Raw genomic sequence first — 20,531 nt, forward strand, 5'->3', positions numbered from 1 at the left:
CTATGCGTTGTCAGAAGGAGGAAAAGGAGCTCATTAAGATAAAGCAGTGACTGTAAAAGAACAAGTGTGTATAAAACCAGGTATCAAACACAGTAAATCTGGAATCCAGCAGTTAGGTTTTCAAATGCCAGAGGAGTGAATTTCTGGAACAGCTTCCTAATGCGGCGTGCGACTCCCCCCAATCCTAACTAGTTAATTTAATAATCGACGTTGAAGAATTTCCAAAAAGAACCTATGCTGCTCTGTCTGCAGTCAAAAGAGATGGACTGAATGACACCGCCTGCTCTTTCCAGTCCAGCGTTCCTAATATTTGGAAACAGGAGTCTTAGGGCTAAGAAGAGCAAAGGTTGATGTCAGTATTTTAAATTAACTCAAAGGAATGAGATTTGGGAATGGAATTGCACTTGAATGACAGATGGGTTTGATGCTAACTACAGGTTTTACTTCTTCGTGCTTAGAAGTCACTTGATAAAGGGATAAAAGTTACTATTGACTTTGTGCACAAGCATTAGAGATCATGCGTTAATCAGCTATTTTTCACTGTCTTGTAGCAGCCAAGATGGTTTAGTAGGACCTTGAATTCTTAGTTTAATTTTTCCACAGCTGGCTCATCAATCCATTTCTAGAGAGATTAGGATTACTTCCTGCAGCATACAACCGTTATTTCCTGAGATGAACCAACTATTTGTTATTGTGCCTTAAAATTAGGCCAGAAAATTTTCTCTTCCCTATTTAAATGACGTTTGAAAATCATGGTAACACGCCAAAGCAAGGGAATGCAAAGCTCAGGCCTTACATTCTGTTCTTAACCAATACTACTGTGACTTTTCAGGGAAGTAATACAAATAACAATAATACTTATCACTTACTGTGCACAGTGCTTTTCATCTTCAAAGCACTTTACAAATATTTACTGCTAGTTAATCTGGAAAAAGTATGATTTAAGGCCAGCTTCTGATAGCTTGTGTGACAAAGTTAATGTCATTTAAATCGAGTCTGTTTGTGTTTAATAGGATAGAACTACAGTACTTTAGTTTAAACACTATTGTTCCATTAAAAGCCAATTACAGAAATTCAGCTTTCCTTGAATTTATAGAGCACAGCTTTTCATTTTAAAAAAAGATCTATCTAAATACTTCATCCGAATTTAGTCTTCATAATTCTAACTAATTGCATAACAGTCTTTTCACCCAGCTGCATAATGCAATTCGTCACGAGGAAATAAAACCTCCGCGCGGCCCCGGCGGCAGTACCGCCTGCGACCAGTAGGTCGCGCTCAAGATGTTTCCATTGATTATAAGGCCCCGGCACCGGACAGCCGCCGTGCCGGACACACCCTGCCTGCCCCGCTCAGCCCAGCACAGCTCGGGACAAAAGCCTTGCCCAGCCCAGTTGGGCTTCCTCACCCTTAAGCCAACAACTGGTTCATTTACATGTGCAAAACCGCAATTTCAGTGCCATAGAAAATACTAAACATACGCATAGCAGCGTTTAACTATTTTTAATCCAGGATGTGAAGAAAACTTTTGGACTTAAATTCTAGTAGGTAAATCCTAACCTATTTCATGCGGATCATTCTATATTAGAAATAAAATCAAATGATAGCACAACAGGTTCAAGACCACTAAGATAAACACTTTAAGAACTTTTAAATACTGCTACAAAAAGTAACTGCATGAATTACATTATAATGTCAATATTCAGTTCTGTTTCTCTGAATCTGCAAATGAACCCATTTTAGAGTTGTTCAGTTCATATGTAGTTTGCTTTGCTATAGATCAAGCATCTTTTCTGAACCCAAATGAGAGAACGCAATTTGTGGCTCGATCGCATCCACATGACACATTCCATGAGACACCTGGCAGCAGAGCTAGGAAAGGAACCAGTAGGATGTAACAATTAAATAACCACAATCGTTATCTGGTAAAATCATGGCATGGCTGCCCTCAAGTGCAATGAATGGGTTGCAAGACTGTTCAAACTGGCAAGGATTTTAGCAATCGAAAACACAAAAGTAGTCAAAATGTAACCTGAACACAGAGCTGGTAAGAAGATGAGATGGAGCAACTGACAATTAAGAGGAAACTGATCTGCAAATGACAGACAGGGGTTGGAAATGGAAACCACTACCTCCGCTTCAGCCCAGTGGCAGAGAGCCTGCCCATCACATCACATGTGCATTACCGATTTGCAAATGCCGGCACCACCAGACCCGATGCAGGTGTATCCGTTACGGTAAGGGTGCCACAGCACCAGTCCTGGCTGTGTGGAGGCACGTGTGCTAGCCATGGCTAGCTGTTCTGGCCCACCCGGCCTCCTGAGCTCAGAACTGCATTTCCCTCTCAGAGGCTGCCGTCTCACAGGGTCGTCATCACTCATGCAGCTGGAAGGCACATGAACAAAAGTTTCAGGCTTCTCATGCCCATCTCAAAAATGGGTCTAGAGTGTATTAATTAATTCACCTTGTTAAAATGGATGGAACTCCAAGTGACTTCTTTGAAGACGGATTCCCCCGCCCTCTGGGCTGCCAGCTTGCCCAGAGGCCATTACCCGGGCCTCGCTTGCTCCGCCGTGGCTCTTCCCCGCTCCCCTGCACCGCTCAGGCCCCACACAAGGAGCCCACTTGAACCTGACCCTGTCCCCGCACCCGCTGGAGGGGACTCCGTCCGCAGCTGGCTGGTGTCCCCAGGGCAGCCCGAGGGCGGGCGGGTGCCGTGGCGGGCTGCAGGGCCCGGAGGCCCCGCTGTGCCCCTCACTCGCGGCTGGGCCGCAGCACGCCCAGGGTGCCCGCACGGGCCGCGGCTGCCCGCCCGCCCGCCCGGCTGAGGGGGCCAGACCCACCCGCGGCGGCTCCCCACGAAAGCGGCCCCGGGCGGCGAGTGTGCGGTGAATCTTCACCTGTGTCTCTGCTTTTACACCAGGGCGGGAGGCCGGCGGCGGGGCCGGGCGGCGGCTCCCTGAGGGAAGGCATGGGCATGGGCAGGGGCGCGAACCCCGCGGCGCTGCCGGGCCGTGGCCCCGCGGAGCGCCATTCCCCTCCGGGCAGGGCGGCGGGGGGTGGCGGCGGGCGGAGGAGGGGCCGCCGCGTCTTTAAACTTGCCGGGAAGGGCCGCCCCGCCCGGGGCAGCGGGGTCTCCTCAGCGCCCGGCGGGGACGCGCCGCCCCTCGCAACAGCTCTCCTCAACTTCGCTCGGCCGGGCGGCTCCTTCGCCCCGGCAGCACCATGGCAGGCGGCGGGGTAGGGGGCTCCGGCCGCCGGCATGCCGCCGCCACGCCGGTCAGCGGCGGGCTGTGAGGGGTCCCCCCTCCGCCCCGCGGGGGGTGCCGCGGCCACCCGGCCCGGCAGCGCCGCCGCCGCCTCCCGCCCTCCCGCCGCTTTCTTCCCGCCTCCCGCCCGCCATGGCCGCCCGCGGAGCCGAGCGGCGCGGCGCGGAGCGGCGCGGCAGTGCCGGGGTCTGGCCGCTGCCTGCCAGCGCCCCGTGAGGGGGGACAAGCGGGGCGGCGTGTCCCTGCGCTCAGTCCTGCCCCCCTCTCCTCCCCGGAGCGGAGATGTGCGAGACCCGCGCGAGGGGAGTCGCCTCCTAGACCGGCAGCCAGGATGGTGCACCTGCGGCCCCTGCCCCTCGTCGTGGTCCAGGGCGTCCTCCACCTCGTAAGTGCCCTGCCCCGCGCCCCCGGGCCCCGCCGCAGGACCCGGGGGCCCTGGCGCCCTTCCCGCGGGGCGAGCGGCAGGCGCGGTCCGCTCCGCAGGCTGAGGCAGGGCTGACTGGAGCAGCCCGCGCCGCGCCCGCCGCCGCCGCCGGTTCCTGGGTCCGTTCGGGGGGTTCGGGTCTTATTTAAGGGGGTCTGTGGGCTCCCGCGCGTTTGCTGCTCCGCGGGGGCTCGGGGTGGCGGGGCACGCAGGTACCCGGGCAGCGAGCGGCCCCGGGGGCCGGGCCCGAGGGGGGACGCGCCGAGGGGGATGCGCCGGGAACCAGCCCGGGGGGGACGAGGGGGGACGCGCCGGGAGCCGGCCCGGGGGACGCTCCGAGGGGGATGAGCCGGGAGCCGGCCCGGGGGACGTGCCGGGAGCCGGGTCCCGCGGGCGGGCGGGTGCCACTGTCCGTTCCCGGAAAGTTTTCTGCCGTCCGCCAGTGCCTCCTCCCGTGCGCACGCCGCAGCCGGCTGCGCAAGCAGAGCCACCTGCGCTTTGAAAGCCCCCTCGGCAGTTTGGCTTGCGAGGGCGCTTGCTTAATTTTGCTAATAAACTGCCGCACACGGCTGTGTTGGGCGACGCATTGCTGTGGGGGCAGCGGGGCAGCGCGGGGTGCAGGTGGGATGAGCAGGCGGGATGCGGGACGCAGGCGGCCGAGGCGCGCAGGGGAGCGCAGCGCAGCGCAGCCGGTGGGTGGGTGCGGGGGGCGCTCCCCGCCGTCGCCGCCTTGCCCCGGGGCGCGGCCGGACAAACGAGCGGCCTAAGCTCCTGCTAATGTGGTCAGGGAGGGGAAAAAGCCCGGTATTTGCAAAGGAGTTTGGCAATCTTCACTTGAGCAAATATTAAAGTATTATTTCGACATTATTGTGTGTGGGGAAGTTTTGGGTTTACTCCCATAATTACCCCCGATTCGTGCGGCAAAAGTTATGCCTCTCTTCCCCAATTGCCTTGCATCTGAAAGTTTGTCACTGTAGTCAATAGGGAGTGTGTAATAAACCTTGAAAGGATTAAACACCCTCCTTAAGAACTGGAGTCTAATATTACAGCGTGAGTTGATTGATTAGTTTTTGAGGAAGCTTATGTCAAATTCTAATCCGGTTTTGGATTGTGCTTGTCGTGTAATGTTTTTTGCTCCAGCACTTTATCATAGCAATGAAGTCGCGAGCTGCAGTCCTGCGATAAGGCACACATTTCTTTCACACGCCTATCCTTTTGGACAATAAAAGCCTGTTTACATTCTTCACATTCTTGCAGCCCAGTTTCCAGCTAAACAAGGCGCAGGGGTGAGAGATGGGAAAGGACAGCGGTAAATGGATTACAAAGTTGCTGAGCAGAAGGGAACGAAATAAAAACCCTCCCTCCTCACACCTACAACCTCACTCAGGCCCTCCTGTTTATTTTTTTTTAAACTGATATCAAAGGGATTGATTGAAACTTGTATCAACAGGGATCAGGTCTGTTACACAATCTTTTACGGATGATGTTGGGAAGTTGCTTGCTGTGGTTTTACGTGCCTTGAGTGAAGGCTGCTTAAAAAAAACCCTAAATTGCTGCCTTGAATCAAACAAAAATCATGCGGAGCCAGTGCAGGTGTTCAGATGCTTGTGGCACTCAGCTCACCCAGGAGTATTCATTTTTTTCTGCATTCTTTGTATACAAACCAGCAGAGTTTTGTAGTAAACTAGTTTTACAGCTTACATAAATTAGTTTAAATTAATTGAAGCAAAATGAGAATGTATGGGATTTTAGAGGCATTTTAGGTATAATTTTTAATACTAATCTCTTACTAACAAGTTGTGTAAATACGTTTTGGCATACTGTTACCAGAACATCTGGTTAACATCTGGTTAAAGTTACAGCTTATTACAGATTGAGTTGAGAAATATTTCATGCTGCTGGTTATGCATTGAATGCAAGTCTCTGTGTTATTCTTTGTTCTTTGTCTGGTATTTGGAGGGACTGGTGGCTTCCTGGAATCTAATTAGCAGTTTTAGCGGGCAGGCAGTGGTGGTACTAATTCTTGACTTTTTTTTTGTGTGTGTGTTAAACCAAAGATCAATGTGGTTAATATTAATACAACACTAAAGGCTCAGCATTTCAGCCAAGAAAGAAAAAATTGTGTCTTTCAGCGTTGCAGTACAGCAACATTCTAGTAACCAAGAAATGCTACCATCAAACCCTTTCTGATGGTGCAATATTATTTTTTTATGAAATCAGAGACATTAGAATGCAAAATATTTTGACACTGTATTTTAGTGAAGATAGAAGTACTTTTTCAAATTAGATTTGACTTAAAAATGCTTGGCTTTCAAATACTATCTACTTACCTGCTTCTTCAAGATACGTAAATGTAGGATAAAAACTGTAAAACTTCACAAATTTGAGGAGTTGCTAAAGATTATGACAGGCAATCTCACTGAATTTCTGAAAGCAGCGTTAGTTAGGTGATTGTTTAAATGCTATGTCTAATATTATTAAATCAGAAGTTCATGTTTAGTACTAACTTAATAAGAATATAGATGAATTTTTGTAGCATGTTCCTGGATTGTTATTTTGATTAATAGATTGTGTACCAGTATGCATGCAGGATAAGCACACGTATATTTCTTAAACTACTTTGCACATTTGGGTATATTAAACAGCCTGCTGTTGAGTTCAGGCTAAGGGCTAACTTGCTTCTGTATAAATGTGTTTATTTGTAAAGTTGGGTTTACCTTATATTGTCAATATAGATCAAAACACTAATTTGCAATGCATAGTCAGTACATGTCTGGGCTGTTATTGATAAGAAGACCAAAAATTTTTTTATTGTGTTGTATTATCATTAGTAGGTACTCTTGCTTTACTATTAATTTTCAGTAAGCTTTTTCAATTGTCACATAATTGCTGAATGCCCTGTTAGTTATCTCTTTATGAATAATGGAGTTCTGCATGTAGGAAATTGAAAAGACTGAAGTATTGGGATTATAGGGTTTATATTATGCCTGCTAGTGTTTTTTGTTGAGTTAGCTTTAAATGTCTTAGAGGGAGGGGGCTGCAGCTACTTCCCTGGGAATATTACTTGTCATTTTAAAGAAATTTTGTTTAATAAAAAATGCCATCAGTATCCATCATTTTCTTTTTGTGTTATTAATTTGCACCTTTGAAATGTCATGTTTCATAACATTGTTTAAAATAGCTTATATGACATCTTCAAAATTTATGACATTTCCGCCTTTCCTTTAAGAAAGAAAGAGGGAAGATAAAGGGGGCTGTATATTGGTTTTGGATCAAGAAGCAGAGTTTGCTTTAGCTATGGATAGCTGGTACTTTCCCTTTGTCTTGGCAAGGTATAGTTACAGACAAACACTCACAGACAGGCCCTGTAGTTCTGCAGAGCAATCGGGCACCTTAACTGTTTGTTTATTCTTGTATCTTTGCAGTCTGAAATTAAGAGAGGATTATAGCAGTATTTTCGAGTGCTACATAAAGTTGCATCAGCGTTCCTATCAAGAGGCTCTCTTTAACATCACCATTGGGCAGTTATCACCATAGGATTCAGTTATTTCACAAACCCCAAAAGCAGTTCTTTTTTTCCCAATAGTGTTTGTATAGATGAGAAATAATTAGGAAAAAAGACAAAGTATGATATTTTAAGATTTTTTTCTCTACCCAGACTTGTATAGCATTTCATATGAATGAAATTCAATGACAAATTCTTCATCTTGGACTTCTCAAGGACTGAAATTTTTAACAATAATGAAAAACAGTTTGTCAATGAAGCCAGAATTTTTACAGGTTTTTATTTTTTTTTAAACTCAAAATTTAAGGTTCTTCATAACTTGAGCTGAAAAGAGTATTTATAACTTGTAAATTATTGTACCAGATACTGCTTCATAAGCAGAAATAGCTTGAGAACTGAAATAAAGCTGCATTTCCATTTAAATATGTATACCATGTGAGGCACAGAAACACAGAGGTGTGTTCCTCCTGGCTACTTTAATTTTGTGTTCGTAGCCTTGTAAATGTAGTCTGCGTAACATGCCCTTGCAGTGAGAATCAGAAACGGGCAACTTGCAAAACTCTCAACTCTGTTTTGGAAAGGTAAATGCTTCCCTCTGGTCATCTTGAAGCACACAGATGAAATTCCATCCCCCTTAATTTCAGGGAGAACTTTGTCATGAAATATATTGGGGCCAACATTTCATTTGGTTTATTTTGGTATTTTTCTTGATGCTGTAGGCATTGTAAACCTACATCTCGTTCTTGTGTAATAAAGTAATATAAGTAACCCAAGGAATGCAGGCAGTTTGAAGTTGAAGACAGCTCAACAAATGCTGGTTTCAGCATTTTGGGAATTTATTATCCTGAATGAGGAGTTATGTCTTAAAGGCAGATAGGGCTAGGTTTAGTTTACATAGGAGGTTCCCACGCAACACTAAACTCAACTTGTCCTTACATCACATCTTTTGACCTAGTTCTGTGGAATTGGCAACTGATATTTTTCAGTTTATTTGTAGGTTGACTGGGGCACAGAAAGGCTATAGAACCTATTTAAAGTCTGTACAGCAAGTCTGTTTGACTAATGTCCGGTAGACTGCTAGATACCTCAGGCTTCCCTAGCACATGGCAGGTAAAATCCAAATCTCCATCTTCCCATCTGTAACATGGGAAGTAATTTTCTGCCAGAGTAAACTGTTTTGAGAGCTACATGTCAGAGATGTGCTGTAAGTGCTTCTCTTTACTGGTAGCGCAGTCTGATGGACAGGGAAGTGAAACAGATCAGTTGAGCCCAAACACTAAGCTGGGATGCGCTGATCGGTCCCACCTTTATGTTTTGCTTCCTGAGCCTTGGTTTCGGCAAGAAAGGAACCCGGGCATGGGAGTCAAAAGGGAGCAGCAGAAACCACTTGCTGGTCTGGACATTCAGGGTGTCAGAGAGGTGCACATCTGCTCTAGGTGCACCAAATTCCTCCTATGCTGTTGAAAGTTGTACCTTTAATCAATGCTTAGCAAACAAAAATGTATGAGGAGAAGCAAAGGCTGCTTGTTGTGGCATGGGGTGGGAAATGAGCACAGGGTAGTAACCGTCACTGTGGTGCCTGTGGTCTGTGGGTGCGGTGTAAAACTACATGGCTCAAACGCTGAGTAAGACATGGTAATTCTTGGGCATTTCTGGTAAATAGTTGCAATAAGGAAAGACCAGTGCTAGTCTACCCTGAATGGTTTTAAGACAAAAGCTGTAATTCCATAGGTGTGGGTTGCACCTTCCTCAGAAACAGAGCAAACTGTTCTGGTGCTCAGGGGAGACTGTCACATTGAGTCTTTCACACATACTTGTCAATGTATCAAAACAAAATGCAGCAAGGGGAAAAGGAGGAGTTTTGCTGCAATGAGTACCTCACATGATGGTGCATTTGCTATGTTAATCTGTCTTCTAGTGCTCATTTACCCGTTATAAAGCAAAAATACTGGCCCTGAATTTTACTGGATCAAGTCTTGCAGAACTGGAAAAGAGGAAAGTGAATGTTCCTATTCATGTGACTATTATAAATTCATCCTGAACTTGATTTCCAAACATCCTATTTTGGGGCAGCTTTGGCCTTTCAGTTTAAATCTTAAAAATGTTTGTGTGTATTTCCCTGACTTCATTCATTGTTCCCATTCCATTTTCATTCTCAGTTTCCCCCCATGTTTGTAGCTGTAGTTTATGTAGTTTGTTTAGGTAGCTGAAGAATCAGAGTTAATGAAAATGATGGATGGACCTGCTAGGTAGGTTCTGCTTCCAGCAGAGCATCACTACTGTTAAGTCCATGAGAATCACATTTCACCCTTTTAGAGTGCATTTCCCCCAATTTAGCGCTTCTCACACTTGCAGGTTTTCTCTGATTATCAATATACATCTAAACTATCAGTTGTTTCCTTGTTCATACTTCAGAAACTTTTACTGTACAGTCACAGCGCTGAAAATGTGCTGGCATCTGTGCAGAAGAGTCATGCAACATGGTCGAGTCATGCTCTTGGGATACACCCTACACTAAATGAAGTGATGGAGGATCCTCAACATTAGGCTGCAGCCCAGGAGTCTGCACCGTCTGGCAGGACTCCTCGCAGCACGGAGCATGGGCTGGAGCCGTAATGTTTACCTGCTCCCAGACTCCACATACCAGGCACTTGGGGGTGCTGGAAAAGCTACGGGTCCCATGCGGAAATACGGGAGTTGTCAGCACTCTGCCAGGTGAGCAGGGGATAGGATGGGGGCAGGATGAATTTCTGGATGAAACTTACACAAAACCTATGATGTCTGCAGGTCAGGATTTGGAAGACAATGCCTTCTCTGTAGGGAATCTTCTTGTGGGCTCGTGTTCTGTGTCAGCTGTAAGCTCAGTCGCAGTTAAGAGGTTCAAGGAAACAAATTAAGAGTAGAGAGGAAATAAAGGGCTATGAAGATGGATCTGCAGTTAAGACTTAAGTAGTTTTGTCCTTGCAGCAGAGATTTCAATGCTGGTATGATGCTTTGCTCTCCCTGGAATGGCAGTGCTTACGGTAAATACAGAATTTGAACGACTTGACTGTAATTTAAGGTAGAATTTAAGAGCTGTAGTTCTTGAGATAGGTTTTCTCTTTGTTCCAAACGATTGGTAGTAATAGAAGCTATTATTAGCAGGGAAGCGAAAATGAAAGAATAGGGAGAAATAAAAAATAAAACTAAGAATCTAATGTCTCAAAAATCAGTTTTTATGTGCGTTGGGACCAATTATGGTTATTGTGTCATTACAGTGCAGAGCTGAGGCTACTCTAAATGCCTGAATTCTGCTTCTCTAGATCCATCATGTTTGGTTCATGTTTATGATCAGTTGAGAATTTCCTGACTTTTTTGGTGATGACCAGGTATTTATAATACCATGAATCATGGGGATAAACACAACCTTAATTTCATCTTACTGTACCTATTATCTAGGAAAATAAAACACTGTGCATAGAAGTGCTTCTGTATTTGTTCTGTTATGATGTAGATTTAAGGGCTTTTTATGGTTCTGATGGAGAAGGAATTGGTTGTGCTTGAGGATGACCTGAAGAAAAAAAAAGGAAGCACTGGGACTTTGCAGAGGGAGTAAGAGGTTGCATATGAGAAAGAGGAAGATGATGGAAATAAAACAGCTCTATGGGCAGGTGGATTGAGCCTGGGCAGTTATTGCAGGAGGAGGGGGATGGACAGATTGACAGTGACAAGGAATATTCCCACAGTAACACCAAATTCTGCATGTTAGAGGCGGGTCCCTTCTGCTGTTATTCTTCCCACTGGAGAGTATTTGGAAGTAGGATTTTTCCAACCAAGCAAAGAAGGAAGATCTGAGCTCTCACTCAGTCTGTCTCTTTGGCTGTACAAGTGCAAGAACCTGGCGATTGCCGTGAGCAGTTCTGGGTCCTGCTACTGTTTTCATCCCGCAAAGAGGGATAGGGAACCACAAGGCTTAGCATCCCAGGAGGGGAAAACGTGGGACCTTGAGGATTTTTTTTCCTCAGAGGCTGCCTGGCTCTTTTCTTCTTACAAGCACCTGCTGATTGCTTCCTGTTGTTTATTACATGTGTTTTTAAAGTTGCAAGTGCTGTTCCCCATGGGGCTTAGATGGTCTCATGGCCAGTGATTTGTTCTCGAGCCTTTGGCTGAGAGTGTGAGTGTTCCTCCGACAGCAGCCCTAATCATACAAGGTATTCTCAAGTTGAACTTTCTCCGTACTCCAAGCAGTTGGGTGGTTGTTAGAAGAAGAAACCTTCAGAAATTGTAGTACAGGAATAGGTGCATAACAGTAATTTTACAGTACTCGGTAGTTGGACTTTATGGTACTGTATAGTCTAGATGTGTTACACACGTGCCGTCATTATTTTGGGAAACCAAAGGAACAAAGGCTGGCTCAATGTGACAAAATAGAGCCTCAGGGCACATTTCTCAACTTCATCTCCAGTGGACCAGATGAATATTCTGCGGAGCTGACCCTCTCCTTCACTGGCCTATCTTGATACAAAGACAGAGGCAAGGATGAGCTTTGTCAGAGGAGAAGCTGGCTTGTGAGGTGTTTGCAGCCCTGGTGAATGACCATATGCTGATTCATATGATTTATCACTTAGGATTTTAACTCATTACTTTTCAGGTGGCAGTGTACACATTTTCGAATTAAATTTCAGTGCTGTACCACATGCTTTCCTCAGATAAAATTCTAATATATCCATGTTTTTAATGCAATAATGCAGTAGTTTGGGTTCTTTTGTCTCCAAAAGACAAGAAAACATATAATTAAGAGTATGTATTTAAAGTAAAATAAATAATATGTGGGTTCTGGTCATCTCAGAGCCATGTATTTGGAAGTTGAGGAAATTCAAGGTTTGTACTAAAGAGATTATGTGAATGACAAAGAAATAGTTTTATCCCTACCCTTAAGTGAGGAGGAAAACATAAAATATAAAAATAACCTTTTTGAGCATCTTTACAATACATTTCAATATATTTTTAGGACAAAATATAGTTATATTTATTTCATATCCTACAGGACAGAGGTTGCATGACAAGGCAACGGTCTACATAAGCACATGGAAACTCCACTGTACTGCTTGCTTGGTTCACAGAGTTCAACCCAACTCCAGTCTGGAAGCCAAATGTGGCAGCACAAGCCAATGCCACTAAATCTTGCCGAGAGACCAGACTGGCAAGGTTTAAATCTACATATGTCTGAACAGCCTCCAGGTTTAAATGCAGGAGAAACAACTGTACAACTACTGGTTTTAGGTCATGTAGATGTGTGTCAGAAAGTTAGTATTGCATATGAGAAACTAAAATCCTTATTTTATGCATTTTAATGTTTAATTTGGGGATAATTATAAAATATTCTTCTTGTACTTTATTCTGTTATGGATTCTTAAAATATGCTTTTAGTTTGGAGCCTCCTTGGTTTAAAAGCAAATAAAAATCTCTCTAAGATATTCAGAAACAATAGAATAGAAGAAGTTGGGAAGCAATGTCTTAAATAATTCAAAGATAAAATTTTTGTCTTTTAAATTACAGTCAAGCCTTCAAACTTTTTTTTTTTTTAATAAGATCAAGCACTGTAGCAGCTGAAAAGGGCCACTGAATCTGATCTTAATTGACCAGCAACAGAGACATTTTCGCAGTGACATAATGTGGAGCAAGGGAGAAGCAAAGCCCAGTCCTTCAGTTTCTTGAGCAAACTGTGCCAGGGAGAAGGCTAAAGCTTGTTTTGTTTTTTCCACTCATTAAACTAACAAAATGCTAATCAGCTTTATGGAAAGATTCCTAGCAGATAATGTTACTTCTGTCCCTGTGGCACCACTGAAGTGTTATCAGGTGTGTTAGCCTGGGCCACTTACTTGAGAATCACTCACTAAATTGCACCTCACTTGCTTTTAAAGCAGATTAAATTTTGTCCATTGGCTACTTTCAATTCTCTCATCATTCAAGGCAAGGAAAATACTGATATTAAGCTCCTTGTCAGGCTGAGACAAATCCTGTGATACAGCTGCAGTTGCATGCCAGATTCTGCTTCTGCTGTGTAGTTTACAGTCATTGAATTAGTCTACGAGTACTGGAAACAACCATTTTTTAATCAAACTGCACAGTCTTCTGTGCTTAATGACAAATCCATCAGTCTTCATGTTCCCATGGCTTGGGTCTGCTCTCTGCTGTAAGGAAGGCTCTGGCCCTTCAGGGAGCTTCTCTGAGCTGCACTCTGCCGTGAGCTGCTGCTTGCCACCTCTTTTCCTCCCTCCCTCCTTGATTCATCCTCCTAAAGTTTCTTTCAAGCAGAGGATGCTCAGTTCCTCCAGGAGAAGCAGCAGCTTCCTTGCTTTTCTGTTCCTCCTGGAGATGCCTACCTGATCCAAGGTACAGGAGCAGGTAGAAAGACAACCTTCCTTTCTACTGACCAGCTTTCAATTTTTATTTTTTTTTTTACTTAAAGCAAAACATACTGCATTTGTACAGGAAACATTAAATAGATGGAGTTACCTTTCCAGAATCTGTTAATAGCCATTAGTGTACCCCTTGCTGACAGCTGTCTGTCCAAGCTCTCTGGTAGTAGATCAACCCAAAGGCTTTATCGGCTTTGAGTCCTAGGTTGTATAATGTACTTCTAGAGTGTTTCCATTTAAACCTGTCCATTTTAAAACTCATTTGTTACAAGGCAATATCTGAGTGGATATCTAATGTTAAAGCAAAAGAAAACTAAGAAATGATGTGGGAGCTGTCATACTTTTTTTTTTTTATTAAACAAGTAAGTTTTACAGAACTACAGATGTTATAGATGCTACACTATTCTTCTAAAAAGCATATTTTTCCCTTCTGACACCCTCTTCCTATCAAGGTCTTGCTGTGGCAGTGAGCTCTGGTTTGTAAAATTTAGATGAAGACCAAGAGATGCAGCTGCTTTTCTGGGGGCACAGAAGGGGTTTTGTTTCTTTACACTTTTTCTCCTTCCCTCTGGAACTCAAAATCTCAGATATTTTTTTCTACAACAGCTCTGGTGAAATCACAGCTGATGTTTTTCCTTAAAGTTCTTAAAAAGAGGGAAAGCTATCCTCACCCATCTCACTTTTCAAGCCTCTTCGTATTTTTCTTCTCACCAATATTCAGTATCTAGTTCCTGGCACCTAACTGAAACTAACTTAATACCGAGGCAGTTGAGTGTCTGACAGGAGAATAAATTAATTGTTGAGTTAGGACCTATTTGATTTAAAATAAATGCCTCTAAATGTAAGAATGAAAACATGACATACCTCATAGTCAGATCCATTTTATGGTATTTACCCCATAATCCTTTTATTCAGATATGCATGACCTATGTATTATCAGCAATGGACAGCCTAACAGTGCTGTAACTAGGGAATTTAAACTCCACATTTTATTTAACAAAACCTTTTTGTGGATATTGGATGGGATCTGTTACTCTGCTTGCTTAGACTGAAGGTTCAGTGTTGCAGGTTTTAATACTCAGTATTGAACAATGGGGAAGGAGTGAATTTAAAATAGCTTGCTTTGTATTTATGATTACTAAGAACTCCATTCTGCAGAAATTTGCCTTCTGGTGAGTTTGCAATATTCTTTCAATGAACAGCACAGTTATATTTTTTGTGGAATAATAATATTAATGTGGTGAAAAATACAAATGTAATAGGTATTGTATCTTTCTTGGGTTTTGATGGATTGGATTGTCTTTTCCAGTTCCTATTATCTCCTAGATTTATTTTTAATTGATGTCAATAAAGCTTGTAACTGTGAAGGAGATTCAACTTTATGTTCTATTTAGATAATAAAACTAGTCCTGATAACGCAAACCAATGGTGACTTAACCGACTTATTCGATACCAGTGATATCAATATCCTTCTGTGCATTTCGGGAATATTGAGATAAACTGGTCTGTAAGCAGGTATTACTAAAGCCTGCTCTGCTATGAATATGTGCCCGATGTCCCAATTTCTTTCTTACCCACTACAATTATTTAATAGGAATCTAATTATCCTTGAGGTCAGCAGCTCTGTCAGATCCAACTGCAATGCACAGAATGGTTGAACAATTATATGAGTGGGACTGATGTACAGCTAATGGGCCACAGCATCATAGGGAGCTTGATTTTCTTAGGAAATGGGCTAAAATAATATTTGAAGCAGAAATGTGTCCGAAAGCCAAAACACACCTGCACTCCAATCAGAAGTTCACCAAGACTTCCTGGGGTGGTCACATTTCGGGGTTTTGGTTGTTATTATATAGACACGTAGAGGCTACAAAAGACATCTTAATCTACCCTTGGCTGTAATGAAAACATGGGCTACCGTATAATTAATTTGGTTCAGGCTCATCTTCAAAATACTCAACTGGAAAAGAAATAGTGATCAATTTTAGCTGGGCAAGAAAACCTACACAAATAAAGGTGGGGTTTTTTTTCTTATTTCTTCAGTTGAGAAAAACATCTTAATTAAACATGGCCAGGAATTTTTCTACATTTCTGGAAAATTCAAAGTCATTAAAAGATAGTACAGAAGTTCTTTATATCACAGCTTGGAATTAAACTACTGCAGTTTGCACATGGTGCCTGAGGACGAGACAAGCTCCCCATGCAGAAGCAAGGGAGATACCTAGCAAGGTCCAAGAAGAACGGAGCAGCAGCTTCAAATGTATCCCTCTCAGAAGCTTCAGTCTTCCTCTGGGTTGCAGGGATGCCTTCTTCCAAGTAGGCTAGCAGGCGTTTTTAAGGGAAGCTGGTTAGCCTCAGGTAGAGCAGCTTTTAATGACTAATGAATAAATAGGTGATAATATTTCCATTCTCTCTGCGAGATAAGTCGGAGCTTATCCCCTAATTAGTGCAGCAGGAGGAAAAGTGAGACTGCATCTTTCAGGACAGTATCGTATTTATCAAGGTAGACAGTATTCTACAAGAGGGTGCTCATTTCCTGCCCTCAAAGGGACTGAAAGCTGCCTGGATCTACATTTTGGAGGAAGAGAGAGAATAAGTACAAATTTGTGGGTTTTTTTTTGGTGGGAGGTGGGACATATATGTTCAAATTCAGTGCAAGCAGGAAAGCGACTTTTCTCTCACACCTACTAAAAGATGTAGTTGCTTCTGCAAGGAGACACTGGATTAAAGAAACTAGAAACTAAATTAAAATAAAAAGCAGTGGAGGCATCGTTGCAAGCATTTTTTCTTCTTTCTGGGACCTTAGTCAAAGGTGCGTGAAAACCACATCCTGGACTGGATCCTTCATCAGAAATCAATGAAGAAATGCCTCGACTTGTATCCCAAGACAGCCCGTACGTGGATCAGGAGCTCAGCGAGGCATGATCCAAAGCAAAATCAGGGGAATTTGTGTTTTTAAAATGTAAGGGCTACTTGGGTCGTACATCCCTCACGGTGGTTTTAGAGGTTAGGGGTTTAGGACCTAAGCATCTCTTATATACCTGTGGAAGAAGCGTACTTACCGTCTCTCAAGCTCTCCCTGCTCTTTTGTTCTTTTCTTTAGCAGATGGCTACCAGGAAAAGCTATCAATATCTTCCTGTGATGTAGGTTTTTCCTAATATAATACACCAAGTTTTCTTAATTCCTTCCTGTTATGCTTAGCTATCTTCTTTTCTATTACTCTTGAGACACTTTGCTATAGATGGCATTATTTGCCTGTTCCTGGGGACCTTTTTCTCAAGGAACTACCATGTTAGCATTATGTCACAGCAAGTTTTGCCTCTTCATTGATCTTTTCTATCGGTCATGTTTGTTTGGAGTAGCTTACATCTTTTTTTCTTCCCTCTGTCCTGTTGATTTTCATAGAACATCTTAATGGAAAGATATCCACAGCGCTGACCCAACTTGTTAGGGTTAAAAGACACCACCGAAGGATAGAGGACTCTCAGAGAGCTTGGCAGTGTTGCAGATGAAGAAAATGAGCTGTGTGCAGGAGGAAGATATTATGTTCTGAATAATTCTCTTGGAAAATTCTTTCTGCTTCAAACTGCAATGCTTTCACTGCCATTTTTTTTATCCATCTCTGAGCATGCTATCTAGACAGGTTTGTTTTTCTTTTTCATATGTCGGCAGTTAGTCCATGAGGATGGGACGCTGTGTGTATATTCTGAAAATGTGAACTACATGACTGTATTAGAACTATGCACAAGTTAGCAAGCATGACACCAAAAGGTAGGACAAGTACAGTTATGAGACTTTGATCAGCGCAGAGCTCAGGGAGAACATTCTTGTATCTAGCTAGAAACATTACCAGTCTCCCTGACATATTACTTCCATTGCAAGCTCTTCAAGGGTGCCTTCTGTTTTCTGTACAGGGCTGAGCACACATTGGTGCTCTGAGAAATACAGTAGTAGCTGAAAAGAAAAATAACAGCAGGAATTACACATAAACAGATTGTATACCAAAGTAGTTTGCTCAGTCTCTAATTTCTGATTAAAGAAATACCCCACAAATTCCCGAGGGACGCGTTTCTTTGCAAGCAGTGACATCCTTTGTAGCTGTCAGTGTAAGGAAAGCTTCTGTTGAAAGATGCTACAAAAAAAAAATCACATGTTCTGTTGACATAAACCTGATATTGCTTCATATTTCCTACTCCTTGAAGAAATCCATTTGGAGTAGTTGTAAAACAGTCCTTTTATTTGGAACCACCACCTGTTTCTCATACAAGTCATCATCTTTAATAGATAAACTTCCCATTAAGAGCCAGACAAGGTGCTAGTTTTTCTTGCAGTAGTCAGAAATAAGAACAATAAATGTGTGGGAGAAATTCATCAATTTGGTTAGAAACATCAAGGTGTGTTCCTATCTGAAATACAGACAAATCGGTTCAGAGAAGGCTCCAAGTATAGAATTATTGACCCTGGAGGATAAGATCCAGAATAACTTTCCTAGGCTGTACTTTGTCAATTTTAAGTAGTGTATGCAAGGTGAGTAGTTTAACAGTCTCATCTCCCTCAGCCAAAATTTAATAGTAGATGCATCAGAGATGTACCTATTTTTTCCTTTTATAAATTACACTGCTGTAAAAATATATTAATGTTCTATGCATTTACTAATGTTCTGTAAGACAGTGTAAATAAGTGCAAGTGATTGATGTAACTCATGAAAGTACATAAATGTGTGTCTTTTTCCAATCTGGTTGCTCATTTTCTGATTGCATTCTCAATTTTGGGGCCAGCTGGTTGAGCCCTCTCTGTGGTGTGGAAGCAATGGGGTCTGCAATACTGCATCCATCTGCAGGGTGAAAGATTAAGTCAGTAGATCACAATTAATCTTTTTTTATCCTTGTAGATGTAAATACAATTCTCAAAAATTGTTTTGAGATACATTCTTCTTTGACATGGTTCTAATCGTATGTCTGCACTGGGATACTTCTAAGTCTTATCAGGCAAAAAAAAAACCTCCAATTTCTTCAAAACACTTTTAGGTCATTTATTCAAGAAGCGCACTGTCTTATGGACCACTCAAATAGGACGCAGTCTGTGTCTAGCTGTATTACCAAGCAAGGAAGAACATCTGATCCTATGACGCATTCAGTATATATATCTGTAAGACGATGTCCTGCGAAGTTAGCAAATGAAAGCTGTCCTTGAAGTCTACCACACCATGCAAATACGACTTCTGTTTCAAGGAATGTGTACATTTGAAACAAGGGAAATTAATTGGTAAATGAATTTACGTGTTGCCATTCCAAGCCTGTAGCTCAGATAACCAACTTTGAGTCATCATATTTAAAAAATAAAGCTGCTAGGATTTATTTTTTTTTTCTAAAAATGGATCGTATCCTGCATTTTGGCACAAGCATTTCTCTGATGAAGGAAAGACAGTGTACTGGAAGAGTGGAGGAAGGCAGTAGCAGTGTCTCTTCTGCTACCCATGTTTGCTTAACCTGGTGAAGGAAGTCCGCCCCCCTGGTGATGTTGCACTGCTGGGCCCTGAGGGGTAGGAGCACACTGCTAATAGTGAGAGGAAGGAGCTGACTTAAATACTCAGCACCCAGCACTGTCTGTTGAATCAAAAGTTATATTTTCCTTAATGTGTAAAATCTGCATGTTTAATAACACCCCTCCTTCAGATTCTTCAAACCCAACAGCTACAACTTTTGACAACATAATTTAAAAATAACTTTATAATGAAGTTTGAAGCAAACAAAATTGTTTAAATCATGTTCTTTGGGAAGATTAGTTGGGAGGGTAGGGGGGTGTTACTTTTATTTATACTCTCTTTTCCAGCAAACTACGTCAAAACTTTTCAATAAGGACAGCGATTATGAAAATTTAAGCCTACAAAATCACTGAGTGAATTCAGTCTATAGTCTTAAAGAAGAACAGGACTCCATTTGTTACTGACCTTCAGATAGAGTACAATTCATTAACCACTACCTTCTGAGCCCAAGTCCGGCTGCTTTTTCAGCCAAACAGCAGTCCACTCGCAAGGCAGCAACATCCCGACTTAGAGACAGAGATGCCTGGGAGACTGCGTCAAAAGCTTCGGTAAAGTAGATGACATTCCTCTGCTCTCTCCTCACCCACAGATCTAGTTTTTTGATAAATATTTGGCAATCAGTTTAGTCAAACATGGTAAATTTAGTAAATCCACGGTAAATCTATGCTGGCTATTACCAGTCATCATCTTCCCCTTCATGTGCCCAGATATGACTTTAGAAAGGATTTTCTCCGTGATTTCCCCAGAGGCTGAAGTGAGTCTGAGCAGCTGGTAATCTCCCAGATTGTTTTTAGCCTTTTTTGAAAACGGTCGCTACATTTGGGTTTTTCCTGGTCATCAGGGACCTCCCCCATCTCCAAAACTTTTCAAACTTGATAGCGAAGAGCCTCATAAGAACATCAGCCAGCTCTTTCAGTACCCTTGAATGATACCTATTCGTCCCTGTGGACTACTTATGGGTTCAGATTACTCAGGGGATCCCTGACTCAATTCCCTTCTGTGCCAGATAGTAAGGATTACGTAGGGAATAGAATCAAAACTTCAGGGGTCTTGAATTAGTTGCACTTAGTTGTGCAAGAATCAAGTGCATCCCTTGGGGTTCAATACTATATCACAGAGATAGACACCACTGTTTTCGTTTAGCGACAGGTGCTAAAAGATCATTAAGCCAAAATGTAAATAATCATCTGCAAAGGAATAGTTGTCATTCACCTTTTTTTCCTGTACATTAACTAGAAGGACATGATGGTTCACTTCAGGTCTCTTTAGGAGATCTAAGCTTGACTTGCAAGGTTAGGTCCTGAGTTTGGTCCTCCAGCACCGCAACAGAGAATGGCCTTGTAGAGGCAGAAGGAAACGTTCCTTGCATGTGAGTATGCTCCAGAGGG

General features: G+C 43.0%; 1 protein-coding gene across 1 annotated transcript in view; it reads left to right on the top strand.

Annotated features, from left to right (window-relative positions):
• The first annotated feature begins 2,989 nt into the window (after positions 1-2,989).
• The window catches only part of NXPH2 (neurexophilin 2), a 42,053-nt gene continuing 24,511 nt past the window's right edge, over positions 2,990-20,531 (top strand). Inside the window, exon 1 of the mRNA XM_040604771.1 lies at positions 2,990-3,652. Within this exon, the coding sequence (XP_040460705.1) occupies positions 3,599-3,652 (54 nt within the window). The 5' untranslated portion in view covers positions 2,990-3,598. The remainder of the gene's footprint in view (positions 3,653-20,531) is intronic.

This window comes from Falco naumanni, chromosome 8, assembly GCF_017639655.2.
Source record: "Falco naumanni isolate bFalNau1 chromosome 8, bFalNau1.pat, whole genome shotgun sequence".
NCBI classification, from domain to species: Eukaryota; Metazoa; Chordata; class Aves; order Falconiformes; family Falconidae; genus Falco; species Falco naumanni.